Source organism: Chaetura pelagica, unplaced genomic scaffold (genome assembly GCF_000747805.2).
Source record: "Chaetura pelagica isolate M959 unplaced genomic scaffold, ChaPel_1.0 scaffold10, whole genome shotgun sequence".
In the NCBI taxonomy this organism is placed as follows: domain Eukaryota; kingdom Metazoa; phylum Chordata; class Aves; order Apodiformes; family Apodidae; genus Chaetura; species Chaetura pelagica.
In genome coordinates, this window is record NW_009952263.1 from 846,816 (window position 1) to 862,381 (window position 15,566).

General features: G+C 38.1%; 1 protein-coding gene across 1 annotated transcript in view; it reads right to left on the reverse strand.

The window, feature by feature from the left end:
* LOC104397600 (collagen alpha-4(VI) chain-like) overlaps window positions 1-15,566 on the reverse strand; it is a 27,200-nt gene that overhangs the window by 2,547 nt on the left and 9,087 nt on the right. The window contains exons 4-16 of the mRNA XM_010007600.1: window positions 13,436-13,514; window positions 12,716-12,861; window positions 12,529-12,621; window positions 11,068-11,121; window positions 8,791-8,862; window positions 8,294-8,320; window positions 5,802-5,963; window positions 5,215-5,277; window positions 4,185-4,250; window positions 2,470-2,544; window positions 1,539-1,574; window positions 918-980; window positions 27-89 (exon numbers count right to left, since the gene is read on the reverse strand). Coding sequence (XP_010005902.1) covers window positions 27-89; window positions 918-980; window positions 1,539-1,574; window positions 2,470-2,544; window positions 4,185-4,250; window positions 5,215-5,277; window positions 5,802-5,963; window positions 8,294-8,320; window positions 8,791-8,862; window positions 11,068-11,121; window positions 12,529-12,621; window positions 12,716-12,861; window positions 13,436-13,514 — 999 coding nt within the window. The remainder of the gene's footprint in view (window positions 1-26; window positions 90-917; window positions 981-1,538; window positions 1,575-2,469; window positions 2,545-4,184; window positions 4,251-5,214; window positions 5,278-5,801; window positions 5,964-8,293; window positions 8,321-8,790; window positions 8,863-11,067; window positions 11,122-12,528; window positions 12,622-12,715; window positions 12,862-13,435; window positions 13,515-15,566) is intronic.

The window sequence follows — 15,566 nt, forward strand, 5'->3', positions numbered from 1 at the left end:
GCAGGAATATATAATTTGAAACTAACCACTGGGCCCGGCATGCCTTGTGGTCCTGGAGGTCCTCGGATCCCTTGTACTCCTCTTGAGCCCTGATGTAAAAGAGCCATTGAAAAAAAGCCAGTTCAATATTGACTTTCAATGAAGAATAGATTTCTGCAGTGACCAGATTTCAAGTGCCCGTTTCACAAGATTTAATGCACAGGTGAACCTTCTAGCTCTTTGATTGTACGGATGTGACTGTGTGAAGGAGCTGATCTGGTCACTGCCTGAAGGCCACGTTCAGAGAGCCACTGCAGTGTCTAAGATACCAAGGGAGACATAAGCAACCCAGTATCAATTAGGTACACTTACTTCAGAGGCCTGTATCTTAAAGCTTATCTTAAAAGTTAAGAGCATCTTGGATGCATCTAAGAGTATCTTAAAACTGAAAACTACTGTGAGCAGTCTACTGGCAGAATTCTCTTCAAAATTACTCCATCAAGCAGCTTGTTAACACAAAGCCTTCCTCTTCAGTTTTGTCGATCAGTATATCACTTTCATCATTTTAATCACCCAGGAAATACAGTACATTCAAAAATGCAATAGATTTTATGTGCTTAATGGTAGCATTTCCTAATTAATTTTTAAGATATCTGCCTAAGAATATCTTTTAAGTTAGAGGGGTGTTGGTTAATTTACTTACTTCTGCTATTCCCTTACCTCTTCATTTCACTGGAAGCTGCACCCACATAAACCACAAGATAAAATTGCCTGATTTAATTTCTCAGCGTTACAGAGATTTGCCAAGGAAGGATCTTACTCATCATATTCATTAGTTGAATTTAAAAAGACATTCCAAAAGAAGAACAAAAGATAAGACTGACAACTCGTCTTCTCCATAGCTAACATAAAAACAACTCAGAAGTTTTTTTAGTTACCTGTGGGCCTGGAAGACCAGAGTCTCCTGGAAAGCCTGCTTCCCCCAGATCTCCTTGCTCACCCTGCCAGAACAAAAACAACAAAAAAACCAACATTCATACCAAACAAATTAACACCTGTCATATCTACATCAACAGAAAATAATCTCATATATTCAATGCTCCCAAACAGCTTTCAAGAAGCTTTGAATTCCTGTTGAAGAAAACTCAATGAAAAAATAGAAGAGCTGAGTAGCGTTTTTTAGTTTCTTAGGGTGCGTGATGAATGTTAAAACTGCAGTACACAAGGTTAGTTCCTTCTGCTTTGCATTTTGCTAAGTGCATTTTACACCATGGTCTCAACAATATTCCTTTATTATGCCTGTCCTTGTCCACTGTAGAGACCATGAAAAGTCAAATCCAAGGCCACACCAAGTAACCAGAGTGAAAGATGGGGAGTATAAAGACATTTAATTCTAGGATGAACTGTGAAAGCACGGTTCCCCCTCAGAGTAGTTGTATCACTTAGACTCTTCCAATTCTCTCCCCCAGCCCACCAGGGGGGGACAGTGGCTGTGTGGTGCTTGGTTGCTGGCTGGGGCTGAACCATGACAATAGGTAGCAGCAGTGTCAGCCACTCACCTTTACACCTGGAGGGCCTCTTCGACCTGCTGCACCCTAGGGAGAAGTGGCACGAGATTACATCCAGACCACTGAGGAGTATGTGAAACAGCAGTTTGGCATAAAATATATTACACACACAATCAAAACATTACAGCTTATAGAAAACAGATTATTTCCAAACAAAGGCTTATGGCAAAAATAAGAAAAGAGTGGATTTGGAACAGAAACTCATACACAGTAGGACTTATTTAAAAAAAAAAAGCTTTAGACACTTAATGAGTGTAGAGGCAAAGCATCTTAAAATTCTGGAAAACATCTTCCTGGTCAGCAGCACCTTGGCTGATAAAGAGAACAAGAGCCCTTTTCACTTCCCCTAATCTAAGAGGTCTGCACTGCTGCCTGCTGCACACTGCTCAGCAGCACTAGTGAAACATACTGTTAAACCTCATGGAACTGGAGGCCTCTTGGACATTTATGCAGCTTGACTAAGAAGCAAGCATCATTGCAGAATTTGGCATTAGGCATCTTTCTGACAGACTAGAAGAGATGCCTTTTTCAGTTCCAGTTGCCAGTGGATTAAAAAGAGCAACTCAACTGCCCGTGAATTTATACATAAATTGAAAAGGCATACAGAACTTGCAGTCACAGGGAAAAAGAAGGGATAGGTTTATCTATGGAGAAATGATAAAGCAATTAAGGCTCACGGAAAAGGTTTCATTGAGTTTTAGACTTCACATATATCAGACTTGAAATTAACAGGACAGCAAATTCCCAATTAAATAAACCCACAAAACAAATAAAACACATTGTGATACACATGTGCTTCACTATGAAAATTTTAGAAGATTTTTATTCCCTCTAATTGCAGGAGTTTTAAGTGTGGGACAAAAGGAAGAAGAAAAAAAATTGTTTTCTCAATGGGAACCCCATCATATGTTGTATCAGTTACTGCATCAACTACTGTTCTTACATCAGGACCAGCATCACCCTGCTCCCCTTGGAGTCCTTGTGGTCCTGGGTCTCCCTGCAAAACAAAGTAATGCTCTTCAAACACTTTTTCTTGTACTCATATATTCTTCTTTATACATTTGTTCTTTGTTTTGTCTTCTAAGAATTTTCATTGCAATCAGTTGTATCATGGTGAACACTGATTTTTATTTTTGTCTTCTGCAAAAAATTTACCATCCAAAATAATAAACCAAGAGATGATGTTTGCTTTGTGTTTCCAATGCATCAGTTACTAACAGCTGACACTTGATGCAGGCTTCTGTGAAATATTTTTTGTCAACTTAAGCCTTTCAGTTTGACTTATTAAGATGAGAAAGTTTGATGAGGTTTGCTCCCAAACAGTCAAAAACCCCACAATTACTCTCCCAAGGATGACCTTTACTTTTTTACTGCTTTCAGCACACTCTACACAGACATACCGGTGCACACACATCTCAACATGTGCATACAACACTACTTGCTTAGATAGAATCAAACCTCTAAAACATTTTTCTTAAATGTTTCTAGTTCTCACCCTTTTGAGCTTTCACCCACCACCCTTTATATATTATTGTCCAACTACTTATCCTTGCTTATTCTTTCCAAAAAAAGTGTGATGGTAAAATGTGTTGTGCTTTCCTGTTACGTTTCTTTTCTTGCAGTAAAAGTTTAGACATCACTACATAAGCTCATATTCCAGCTCATATATTTTAGGTACAGGTCAAATCGGAGTTTATGCACCACCCCGAGGAAATAGATGTTCCATAGTAAAATGAGTACAGCCTGTTCGTGCCCAATGCATTTTTCCCAGTGTGGTTTTTAACACAGAATTATAAAACAGTTAAGGTTGGAGGGGACTTCACAGATCATCAGGTTCCAACCTCCCTGCTATGAGCTGGGACACATCACACTAGACTAGACTGCACAAAGCCTCATCCAACCTGGCCTTGAACAGCTCCAGGGAGGGACCTTCCACAACCTCCCTAGGCAACATATTCCAATGACTTACTAATCTCACGGTGAAGAATTTTTTCCTAATATCTAACCTAAATCTACCTTCTTTCACTTTAAAACCATTACCCCTTGCAGGGTACCCTTCACTACCCTCTCTGGTGAAAAGCTCTTCCCCAGCTTTCATGTAGGCCCCCTTCAAGTATTGGAAGGCCACTATAAGATCTCCCTGAAGCCTTCTCATCTCCAGGCTGAACAGCCCCACCTCTCTCAGTCTGACTTCATAGCAGAGGTGTTCCAGGCCTCTGATCACCTTCGTGGCCCTTCTCTGGACCCTTTCCAACAGATCCATGTATTTCTTGTACTGAGGGCTCCAGAGTTGTAAGCAGCATTCCAGGTACAGTCTCACCAGAGCTGAGTAGAGGGACAGTATCTTTACAATACATTAAAAGAAGCTTCTCAGGTTGGTGATGTATATTTGTGGTAGAATAATATATATATATATATACTAAATACATATCTTTTCTTAGCTCTTATTATGAGAATATTTCCATAGTCTTTGTTAACCTTTTAAACTTTTAAAAAAATTTTTACGGTATCAAACACTTCTCAAAGCTTTCTGTGTTGCAGATACACACTGAAGGCGTGTAAAAGAGCTCCTTAGTCACTGGACAGCCAATAAAACATAGCAATTATGCAAACACACTCTCCATAATCCTTGCTTACCTGCTGTGACAGGTTTCCCTTTTCACCCTTAGGACCAGGAACATTACTGCTAGTCCCAGGATCTCCCTGGAAAAGTTAAGCAGAAAGCTCAGTATTTTCTGTGACCATATGAGATTTTTCATTGCAGCCAACAAGAAATCCAGAGGCTATTTTAAATGAAGATGCTTGTAAAAACACTATATAGGAAGTTGTGCAAAGTCCACAATTTATTTTTTTCTTCCCAAAGAGATGAAAAGAAATATCAAAGATGGGCAACAAATTAAACCCTGAAAATGTAAAGCTGTTCTGGTTGTTTGGTTATAGTTAACTGAGTTAAGTTCATAACCAGTTAGTGAGTTTCAGATGGGGTTACACTAGAATTGAGTTCCATTTAGCCACTTAATGCCACAGATGAAATCCTGATCTTTCAGAGGCAAGTTACCATGACACCCCATTTCTTTTATAAGCATTGGAAGACAGGAATCAACACTGTATTTGACTGTAACAAAAGTCTCTGAAGTATCTGTAAGAAGGCTTAAAGCTGTGATACAAGAGGTGTGGTGTCTCCACTGAAGTTTTAGTCCTTAGAAACTGCACATATATATGGCTCTGGAGCATGCAAGGGAAAAAGTGTCAGCGTGAAGAATTAACTTGTCTTTCCATCATGATAAATTGCTACCAATAGTCAGTGGACAGGGTTTTCAAGTGATCCAGAAATTCCTCTGCAGGGTGGGGACCACCAGAGAGAACTAAAGTAGCTCCACAAAGAATTATGTTGCCCATGGCAAAAACAAATAAATAAAGCAAAAATGCTAGGAACAAGCAGGAAACCTGAGGCTTAAACACCTGCTTCCAAGCAGCATATCAAAACACATCAGTCCCTCTGCAGCTGAAGAGTTCAGGACTCCTGGAATATGCCATACTTCTTGCAGAGTACTGCACCATCTAGGGTTATGAAAAAATCTTCATATCAAATATACGTCACACAGCTCCAACACAGAATCCAGGTACTAATCAGTGCAACCTAAGAAAAATGAAGGAATAGACTTACATGATCTCCTCTTAGACCAGATTCTCCTCGTTCCCCTGGTTCTCCTCTGGGGCCTTTTCTGCCCTAAATTTATAAGAGCACAAGCAGTTCAGGAACAGATAAAAACAGAATCTGTGGTAGAGGAGGGTCAGATAAGAGAACATAGATCTGTTTAAGTCAGTGGAGCTACAGTGATTTGCAGCAGGAGCTGAATCGTATTAGAGAAGAGTCAGCTATTTAAAACAACTCACAGGCATTACAGATAGCATTACACTTTGGAAAGCTATTTCCATAAAATCTAAACATTACTATACAGATGCTTCACCTGGTTTCCTGTGTTGCCTTTCTCTCCAGCAGGTCCAGGAAATCCACGTTCTCCCTAGACTCATGAAAGGGGAAAAAAAAAAAACAACAAAAAAAACCTGTTCTTTCTGGCAAAGGTGGTTCCCAAATTTTGTCTGGCAGAATCCAATCAACTTCAGATATGCAGCTCTAAACAACAGAATTTCCGTTCAGGTTTAAAGTCTATTGAAAGGCACCAAAAATGTCTATTTTTAACTCTGAGGTGTGCATCTTTAATTGCACTGTACCTATCAAGTAATGATTACCTGCTCTCCATTAGTGCCATCAAATCCACTGTCACCATGTTCACCCTGCAGCAATAAGCACATAAAAACCCTATTAGCATCAGCCCACTTGCCTCTTTGAGCAAGAGAAGAAGTGTTCACCCTGTTTTTGGAAAGCTGAATAAGAATAGTTGTTTTCAATGGCTAGCAAGAATAATAAAGAATAGTAATTATAAATAGGAATGAATGAGTCAGACTTTAATGAACTATTAACTTTCATAGGTAAAAACACTTAAGAAGAACAACGGTTAATAAAACTATAGATGTACACCAGAATTTAAGTTCTGCTTTTCAATCTGTTCATCTTCAAATCTTTTTCCCAGCTGTAGCACCTTCAAAATCTAGATATATTCCAAAATACAATTACTAGTATTTGATCTAACATGCTGATATTGTTGTAATTCTGGTGTCAACCATCACACATTTGTATCGTGCCTTTTTTTTTTTTTTTTTTTTTAAATTAACTTTATACCATGAATGGTGTATTGAAAAGCTAGAAAGAATAATCAAAACAAAAACAATTTCAAAAGACTGACTTTGGACTTTAGGACTTGTCAAAGAAACTTCATGATGGTTTCAGCAATGTCATGCTCACTACATAAATAGTGGTCACATTTCCATTCAAACACACACTGCACTTCTCTTTCCTCTGTCTGGAAGAGGAATTACCCTAGTGCAACCATTTATGACAGCCATTTTCTCACCAAACATCCATCCCGACCTCAGGGAGTCTGTAATCTTAACTTATTGTTCAGATGAAGAGTGAGGCTTCTGAACAGTTGTAACTGTAAGAATCTTATCTCATTTTTGTATGTTCCACAATGTTTCAGACCTGGCCAAATAGCACACTCAGTTTTTAAAAGATATTTTGAAGTGTTTCTTCCATCTTTCTTTACTAGGATAAAAATGAAGGAATTCATTGTGGTGGTTTTATTTGTAGTAAGAAATTAAATCAGCAGAGACAAATATCCTGAAAGCTGAAAGAACAGTCAATAAATCACTGGAGGTGGCACAAGAGCCTGTTGTAAATGCCAGTTAAACCAACAGGAGTCTAACTCTGACTGAGACTACAGATACAGTCACTTCATAAGTTTTGATGCTAAATTGACTTCGCAAAACCACCCAGTTAAAGTGTCTGAGGAAAACTTGCATCAATTTGTAACAGTTTTGTATATACTACAAGGAAAAATAGCTGACTGTACATTTCAATAAGATTAATATGTCACAAACAAGAATTTATTGAATAAGCTTTCCTGAAAATTTTTGAACATCAAGTAAGCAATCATGACTTTTAATCATGTCTTAATTTTTCCCTCATTCATTTCCTATCTCTGAAAACCTGAGCCAACCTTCATGTATTAAATATTCAGTATTGCCTTTTTTCTCCAAATAGCTGTACTAAAATGCCTTGCAGACTTCAATAAACTGCCTCATCTGCTAACTTACTAAGTTAGCAATATTGAATCACATTTTTTATTTGCTGAAAATTTCCTATTTTTAGTTAAACTAAAACTAGTGGATATAATGACACAACATAATCAAGATGCTCACATATTCATTGGATTTCAGTAGGGTTTGTGCTCCTGATAAGTCTTGCTTAATCAACTTGAACACATCAAAATCATTGGCAAGTACTCTCTCTCTTCTATAATCAGATGTTTAGAGGAGGAAAAATTACTTCAGCGAACAGAACATAAAATGGAAAAGGGAAGAAAATCATACAGAAGGATTTAAAAAGTCAGTGCACAGCAATACTTTAAATAGAGCTGAGGTATCAAAAATACTCTCTGAACTTTCCCACACGTACAGCTGCTCAGGTTTGGAGTCAAACGACTTCTGAATCTTTGAGGCTCCTAAATATTTTCTAAGAGTTGTTATGTACCAAAATACAATTTGACTTCCATTTTAATTGCTCTAGCTTTGGAACTAATATTGCCATTATAGGTCATTGTGTTCCAGGCTTCATATTTTATTAACAAATTGGTGATAATCTCTCTTTGATGAACAGGTATGTTTGAATGATTAAATAAGCAGAGCTGCAAGATCAGTGAATGACAGAGAAGTTTGGATATTGAAAAAGTGTCAATAATGACTCAGTGAAAAAGCTAGCCAAATCCTCCATAAATATTAGTCGCAATCATTTTTTTCCCTTTCTGCTCCATTTCCTCAACAATAGAAGATTCAACTCACCAAAATTACTATCTTGACAGATTACTAAAACAGCTAGAAAATAAATTCCTTTCCTGACAATTAGACTAAATCAACTATGACGGTAACCATGCTAAAAACACAGTACAAGTGAGATTGCTGCTTTTAAAAAATGTGATACCTAAGAGCTCACTTAAATCTATTCTTATACAACCATAGCAGAAGAACATTAAACACTCTGAAGTTTGTACAGTCTTTTTCTTCTTTGTTGCTATTTTCATTTTTACAAGGTAACATGAAAATTGCTTACACATGAAATCACATACCTGACTTCCTCTATAGCCTCTGCCCCCCTGAAATTGAAAATAAACATAGATGAAATTTAGTTGAAGTATTTTGATTGAGCTTGAGAAGCAGGAGACCTTGTTGCGCAGAGGCAAGCTGGGCATGGTATTTGTAGTCCCTACTGTAAAAGCCCCTACTGCCACATATGAGACTGACCCCTTTCCTGTGGGAAGATAGTGCAGCCTTCATTTTAATTCCTCTTCTGTAAAGCTTTATAGTTTTCTCTAAGGCCAGTCTGGAGTTGGTGGTGAAAGTCACTGGCAAGTTTCTGAGTCAGCAAAATCCTTAGCCATTTGACCACCTTTGGTTACACAAAGTAACTCTCAAGAGGTCATAGCAAAAAATGTCTACTGTTCTTACAAGCTGGGTCTTGCTGTCCATCCCTGCTTCAGGAAGACACTACAGTCATTTTTCCTCAGTACAGAAAACAGGTTTTTGGGAAATCAAAATAGGAAGTGCTTCAGAGTGACACACTTGCCTTTTTGCCTCTGACCCCTGGACATCCCCTGTCTCCTTGACTCCCATTGAAACCAGCTGGGCCTCTCTCCCCCTAAGAAACAAAAGAGAATGTTCAAATTCATCCATATAACAATGGTTACTTGTTGTCATCATATAAGATTAAAGCAAGAGAGAATTATATCACCATTCACTGCATTAAGGACACAAATGGAAGTCACATGGAAAGTTTCATACTAGCTTAAGACAATAGTTAATTACTAGTTTGGGTTGCACCTGGTTCACTGTTCTCCCTACCACACCATGTTTTACACTGTGCTACAAATCTCTGACTGAAATCTCTAAAATGGGAAGTTGGACTCTTGGTGGGTTGTTTAACTGAATATTGAATGACTTTCCTCTAGTCACTGATCTCTAAAGACTTCTATTCCACGATTCTTAGGATGGAAGTTCTAAAACCAATTGGAAAGAGAGCAGCAACTCCCAGCAGATTCCCTTAAAATTGCTGTCTAAAAAGGTAAACTATGACACACTAAATGAGAACAAACAGTAAACATGAGAGCCTCTGTACTACCATGCAAAAGAGAAGAGAAACTTGAAGAGCCTCAGATCAGAAGAACAAAGACCATTTACTTTCTTCATCTTTAAATAAGTCTCACTCTCTAAACTAGCAAAAAATCAACATGGATCACAGTGTCACAGAACCATGCCACAATATGGAGGGAAGAAAAAAAAAATAATAAAGAGAGAAGTTTAAACATTTTAGCCTGGCTGCATTGCCTATGTGAAACGTTAAGACTAATTCCTGAGATGAACACTACACCATGATAAAACAAAGTTGTCCGGCATTATCTCCACAACTTCCTTTCCTTGTGGCATCTTTCATAGTCTACTATCAGCAGTCTACTTTCTGCCCTGTATTTACTACATTCAGCTGTTTTGGGTACTTCAAATTCTTACCCCATGGCTGGAAAAATTTTTAGCCTTTAGCAAGGAAAATTTACAATATGAAAATCACATGTAGGCTTCACATGCAAGAAATGGAGTAAGTTTCTGAAAGTGTGAACATGACTTCTTTCATCCTTCCACAGTAAAGGAAAGCGAAGGGACCAGAAAATTTAGAAACAAGACTTTTGTAATTTAAGTGTTCTGGAAGATGATTCTGGATTCTCAGAAGGAAAAAAACAAATTTAATTTCATACAGAAAAACAAATTGAATACTGTTTTCAACCCTTCATTACTTCAAAAAAGACAAGATGTAGAATCTTTCAAATCAAAATGTTGTGGTGAAAAATTTGAGGCAGCCATTTAAGTATGTTAAAAATGTTTATCATATTAAAAAAAACCCAGGGCTTGAACTTTAACTCCTCCTTATGCCATGTCACTCATGTTTGCTCCTCAGTAACATATTTTAAAGTCATTCTGGAAACTGCTTATATGGAATTTTGTTTAAAAAAAAATATCTGTGGAAACCGCTCCAGTAGCTACAGCCAAAGATTTCCAAAGAAACTGTAAAACCACCACTACAATGCACTTTCTTGATAATCCCAGATGTCAACAGCTCTTTTCCACTACTGCCTTACTCTGAGTAGACAGCAGGCTTGCTCCGGGCTGCCTCACCAAAGGCAAATTCAGGCTGACCAATCTACTGTGAGAACTTGAACTACTCTAGTGTGAATTTTACAGAGAGAAATCCTTGGCTGGTTCTTGGTTTGCAGGCTTCTTACCTGTGTTTAGGAGTAATATTCATGTCATTAGGTGCAGTGTTATAAACCCAGTCCTATGCTTATGGTGCTAAGGAAATGATGTGTTATTCTCTGCAGGATTTTTGTTTGTTTCTAGATAGCAAAACAGAAAGAAATACTCCTAGTGGGCTGGGCTTTGGCTTACGCACATTATGTTAAAGTTTGTGTCAGGAACAGAACACAAAAGTCTTTGCTATCCAGTTAAAAGGTAGTCACTGGTGCTAAGAACAGAAGGGATGGCTTTTTCAAGAACTATCTGCACAGAATCTGGTACAGACAGTCATAAAAAATGAATATACAATTTAGCCACAAATATGCCATATAATATGCTGCTGTGTGATTCTTTCTAATTGACTCTGTTTCTGCATCAGAAGTTAACTAGGAAGTATGGTAAGAAGCAAATGGAAAGACAATCAAGCCTGTATATTTGCCTTTAGAGACACATTGCTACACACATTTTAGGTTAACATTGATGAGCACTGTGAAAAGTAAATACAGACAGGTTCAGGCACCAACCAACATCACATAGGCAGGAAGGAACAATGTTTACTTACAATCCAACCTTCCTCACCAGGATGGCCAGGAGATCCTCTGTAACCTGTACTTCCCTAAAAAACAAGAACTCAAGAGTTAAGTAATGCTGTTCTCCAAGCACATTGGGTTCATTTCTATCAGATTACTCAGCATCTAGAAATATAAAGCATTTCCCGAAAATTAGATCTGGTTATACTGAAGAGGGTAGGCTCCATCAAACTACATCTACACAGACACTCTGCACAGTCCTATGTGCTTCACGTGGCTGTGGAAAAAAAACAACACAACAATACAAAATTGTTCAATATAAAATGTCAGCATGTTATGTCAGGAAACTGTCTGGTGGCTTATTTGGTCAAAGTAAACCTCTTCCTTAGTGATTTGGAAAATAAACTATTATACACTAATGAAATTCTAAGGTGAAATGAAAAATAAGAGAAGCTGAAAACTTGTTAGGATAAAGATACTGCAATAATACCTTACAAAGGCTTTCAGGAACATTGCAACTTTGTATTTAAAGTGATGCGAACCTCACATCCCCAAGGCAAAAACCTGAAGTGAGAGAAACTAGAAAAAACGGGAGTGTCTAGGAATTAAAATGCACAAAAACAAGACATGAATTTGTGCTGCAAAAACATGTTTTTACAATTGTAGGCTGTACAAACCAAGCATCATGTCTGTCTGCTAAACAACTATGTCTATATTCCAGACACTGTTCTGTCAAAGCACATTAATCTAGAGATTCTAATAAAGAAGAAAGGTGTAAGAAAATCAACAAGAGTAATGGAAGAAATCAGTACATTTAAAAAGTCTATACTTCCGCTAAGGTATAAAAAAATATATTTAACTGCAACCACATAACTGAAGCACATGAACTACAGATATATTTTACTTAGTCTGTTACCGGAATACACAGAAATAATGGAATGAATAGTAGTTAAATGGAGAAAACATACACTAAAAACCTTAATAATGAAGTCTACCAGCATGCTGTAGAAATCGTGATATCTGTAATACTCAAAAGGCTTAAAACAGACAATGTAAATTCTTAACTGAAATAATGCAAATTAGTACTGTATTGGATCAGAAGAAACTTATAGAAGAGGGTATTTGGAATAACCAGAAGCACAAAAGGATAAGGTTCACACCTAGTGAAAGAGAATTATTTTCTAGTCTCAATTCGTTGGCTCAATCTCATCCGCAATAGTTAATAAGCCTCTTGGTTAATGAGACTTAATTTTTAAATCCCTCTCAATTTTCTGCTCAGCTAGTGAAGGAGAGTGCTTAATGATTTTTATATGTGTGAATTATTGACATTACAAAAATACTTTTGCAGTAGGAACACACAGCAGAGAAATTATCACATTTCATGTTTCTCCTTCATGCATCCTAACAGCAAAGGCCATGGGCACATGCATGCATGCTCTGAAAATAAAAACACTTTCTTAATTCTTAAGTCACGTCTATCTTAGCACTCCTACTTTTGTCCCAGGACTTCCTTGGCCACCACGATCACCATTTTCTCCAAGGCATTTACAAAAAACGTTGCAGCATTTCCTTTCTGCAACAGTATCCTGAAAAATTACAAGAAATATTTCATTTATGTCTATTAAACATAAAACAAAAACTGATTCCCCCCCCTTTTGTTTATATCACAGAAGGACTTACAAGGTTTCTCTGCAAGACACCAGCAATATCTGCAAAGCCAACACTCAGAGGTTCATTATAGCCAAATCCTCTGCCAAACTCTATTTCCCGAAGTTCAGTCAAGTTTTGTGCATTGTCCAGGCCAATTAATAGAAGTGCATCAAGACCTTCAACATAAACATCAATTTAAATTAGTGAATGCCTGAACTATATTATTTAACTAATAATATAATTGTGAGTAACAGCAGGTATGACTTCAACATAGCATCTTAAAAAAATATCAAGCTCTTGAGAACATTGTATAAAAGAAAAATCCAGATCAGTAATTCCCCAATTAACTTCTTTCCTCAGTTGTCAGACCAGATTGCTACTCAGTGCCCAAACAGAAGGGTAAAACTGTTTTCTCCTGCAGAAGTCAGAGTTGGGTCTAACTTCTGGCACTGAACTCATCAGTGAGAGGGGCTGCCCTGAATCACCCCAGCTGCTGGAGCTGGACTGCAGAAACTAGAATCATCCCAGGCCCTCTGCAACCCTAAACATGCTTCTGGTCCCGTCTGCCAACAAGTGACAAACCATCATGAGCAACAGTTTACATGGAGAAGTGAACATTCTCTCAGTGACTCCTAAGAAATGCCATATGAGCACAGAGAGGTAATGTTATGTGGAAAAGTTGCAGTGAGGGAGTAATACATTGGGCCATTGGTAGAAAGAGGCTGAAGCATCAATGAGTTACTATAATACCTTTAAAGCGAAGGGAGTCAACTGCTCTTCTGAGATCTTCCAGTGAATCATCCAGGCCATCTGAAAATACTAACAGAACCTGTCAAGAAAGGGAGTAACACCAAGTCAGTGGAGAAGACACTGAAAGTTGAGTCATTGTAAAAAGTACAGTTTGCATTGAAAACAGGGTACAAGGTGGCCAAATCGCACTACAGTGTGGTAGATCTGAAACATGGGCTGGAAAAAATGCTGAGGAGCAAGGAGAACAGAACACAAAAGCCTCTCTTCCCTGACAGCACTCCCATTTGAGAGATTTGTTTTGCTCAGCTCGTAGCATTTAATTAACATTGCTATTAATTATACCTCTCATCTTCTCAGTATGCTAGGTGGATGGTCAATTCTGCTGTGACTTATCCACTGAAGAGCTTTCTTTGATGTCAGAAGAGTTCTATATGTGAAGGTGGAGAAGAACTCAGAGCAAACAAAAACTTCCCTCTCTGCAAGAGTAGCTCCAGTTGGCTGTCATCTCAACCACACCAGGAAGGGCATCCTCTGGATCCAATCCTCCCTCCTCACAGATGCTTATGCCCCCTTGCCCCTTCCACATACGCAGTGCACCACCCTGTTCCACCCTCTACCATAACTTTCCTCGTTAAGACGTAGGCTTAGCTCACATAAGGATGCTAACCCTGACCCTTTGTACAGGCTGCATTCCCACCTTTTCAGACCAAAGAGCTACAGTTAAGCTCCTTTCAGGGCTGAAGAAAGCACAGTTTCTTACAGCTCCCCTCCAAGCTACCAGTCTCTTCCCATTTCTCTCCTCACCTTCCTTCCAAGAAGTGTAAGTCCTCTCAGGCCCCACTCACACAGTGGATTAGATTTCCCAGAAAGGGGCTGCACAAATAAACTGTTGGCTGCACCCAACAGTAATGGCTTCAAGTTCTTTTAAACTCTATGACCAACGAGTGGCCAACCACAGCTACAGCTCCTTCCCTCACACTCTTCTTTTACATCCTCTACACAACGCGCAGCTTCAACCAAGGTGAACTCTAGAGAATTACTTCTGTTAAGTCAAATATTTCAACAGGTGATAGAGGCAAATAAAGTGACTGCCACACCAAATACCCCATTTCTGTGCTAAAGGAGCAATGAGACCAGAATTTAAGAGCAGGCAGAATTAACTGGTTTCAGTGGTGGAAAGTTCCCAGAAAAGCAGTATGGAGGCACTAGCACTGATTCTACATTTGCTCAAGCAGAGTGTGATACAGTGGAGAGTTGGACCATGGATGGATAAACACATCACAGACTGTTAGAAACAACACTACAAGCCTGGGCTTGGTGGTGTGTGATCTTTTAAGTTTAAAAACATGTGGGAATAGGAGAAATGTGGAGTGCTAGTGTGGGCTTTATCTACATTTACAAAGCTTTCATTTATATGGAGCTCTTGCTGGAACACATCTGAGTTTTGCTTTGTCAAAAATGTTGGAATCAGGTCCAACTCTTTTGCTGTAAAACAGAGAAACAATAAATCACTACCCCGATGAGGTTTATAACTAATAATCTTTACAGAACAAGCATGTTTTTCCTCAGGATCCTAGGGAGATTAAATTGGATTTTATGTGCATTCTAAAGTCTTGTATTTTCAATGTGCACCTAAGCAGTATCAGAAAGGAATATTAATCCACTGGTAAAGTGCTGAGATAGGCAGCATATTTATTTCTAGTAATAATGCATAAACAGAAAGAAGCCTTGCTAAACTATCATCTTCAACAAGGTTCTAAAAGAATTGACTATTAGGAGAAAAAAATGTGTTGCTTTTACTTCTATGCCACACAAGTTCTCCAAAAGCAACAAAATCATATGTGGTCATGTTTCCTGTTCAGAATTAAACTAAATTTTAAGAAATCTTGGGGAAAATCATAGTATTAAATATGCACCAAATTGCAACTTAAATTGGTAAGCCATACCTATGCAAATGCTGTAAAAAAAAGAAACAACAACACTCTAGAAAGTCAATTTTCTTCTGAAGCAGGGAATTTGTAACAATATGACTTTCTCACTCTATATTCAATTAAAATTAACATTTTATAAAGTAAGGCTCACAGAGGAAATCCCTTATGTGTTTTGCAAGGACTACCCTGTCCTTTCTCAG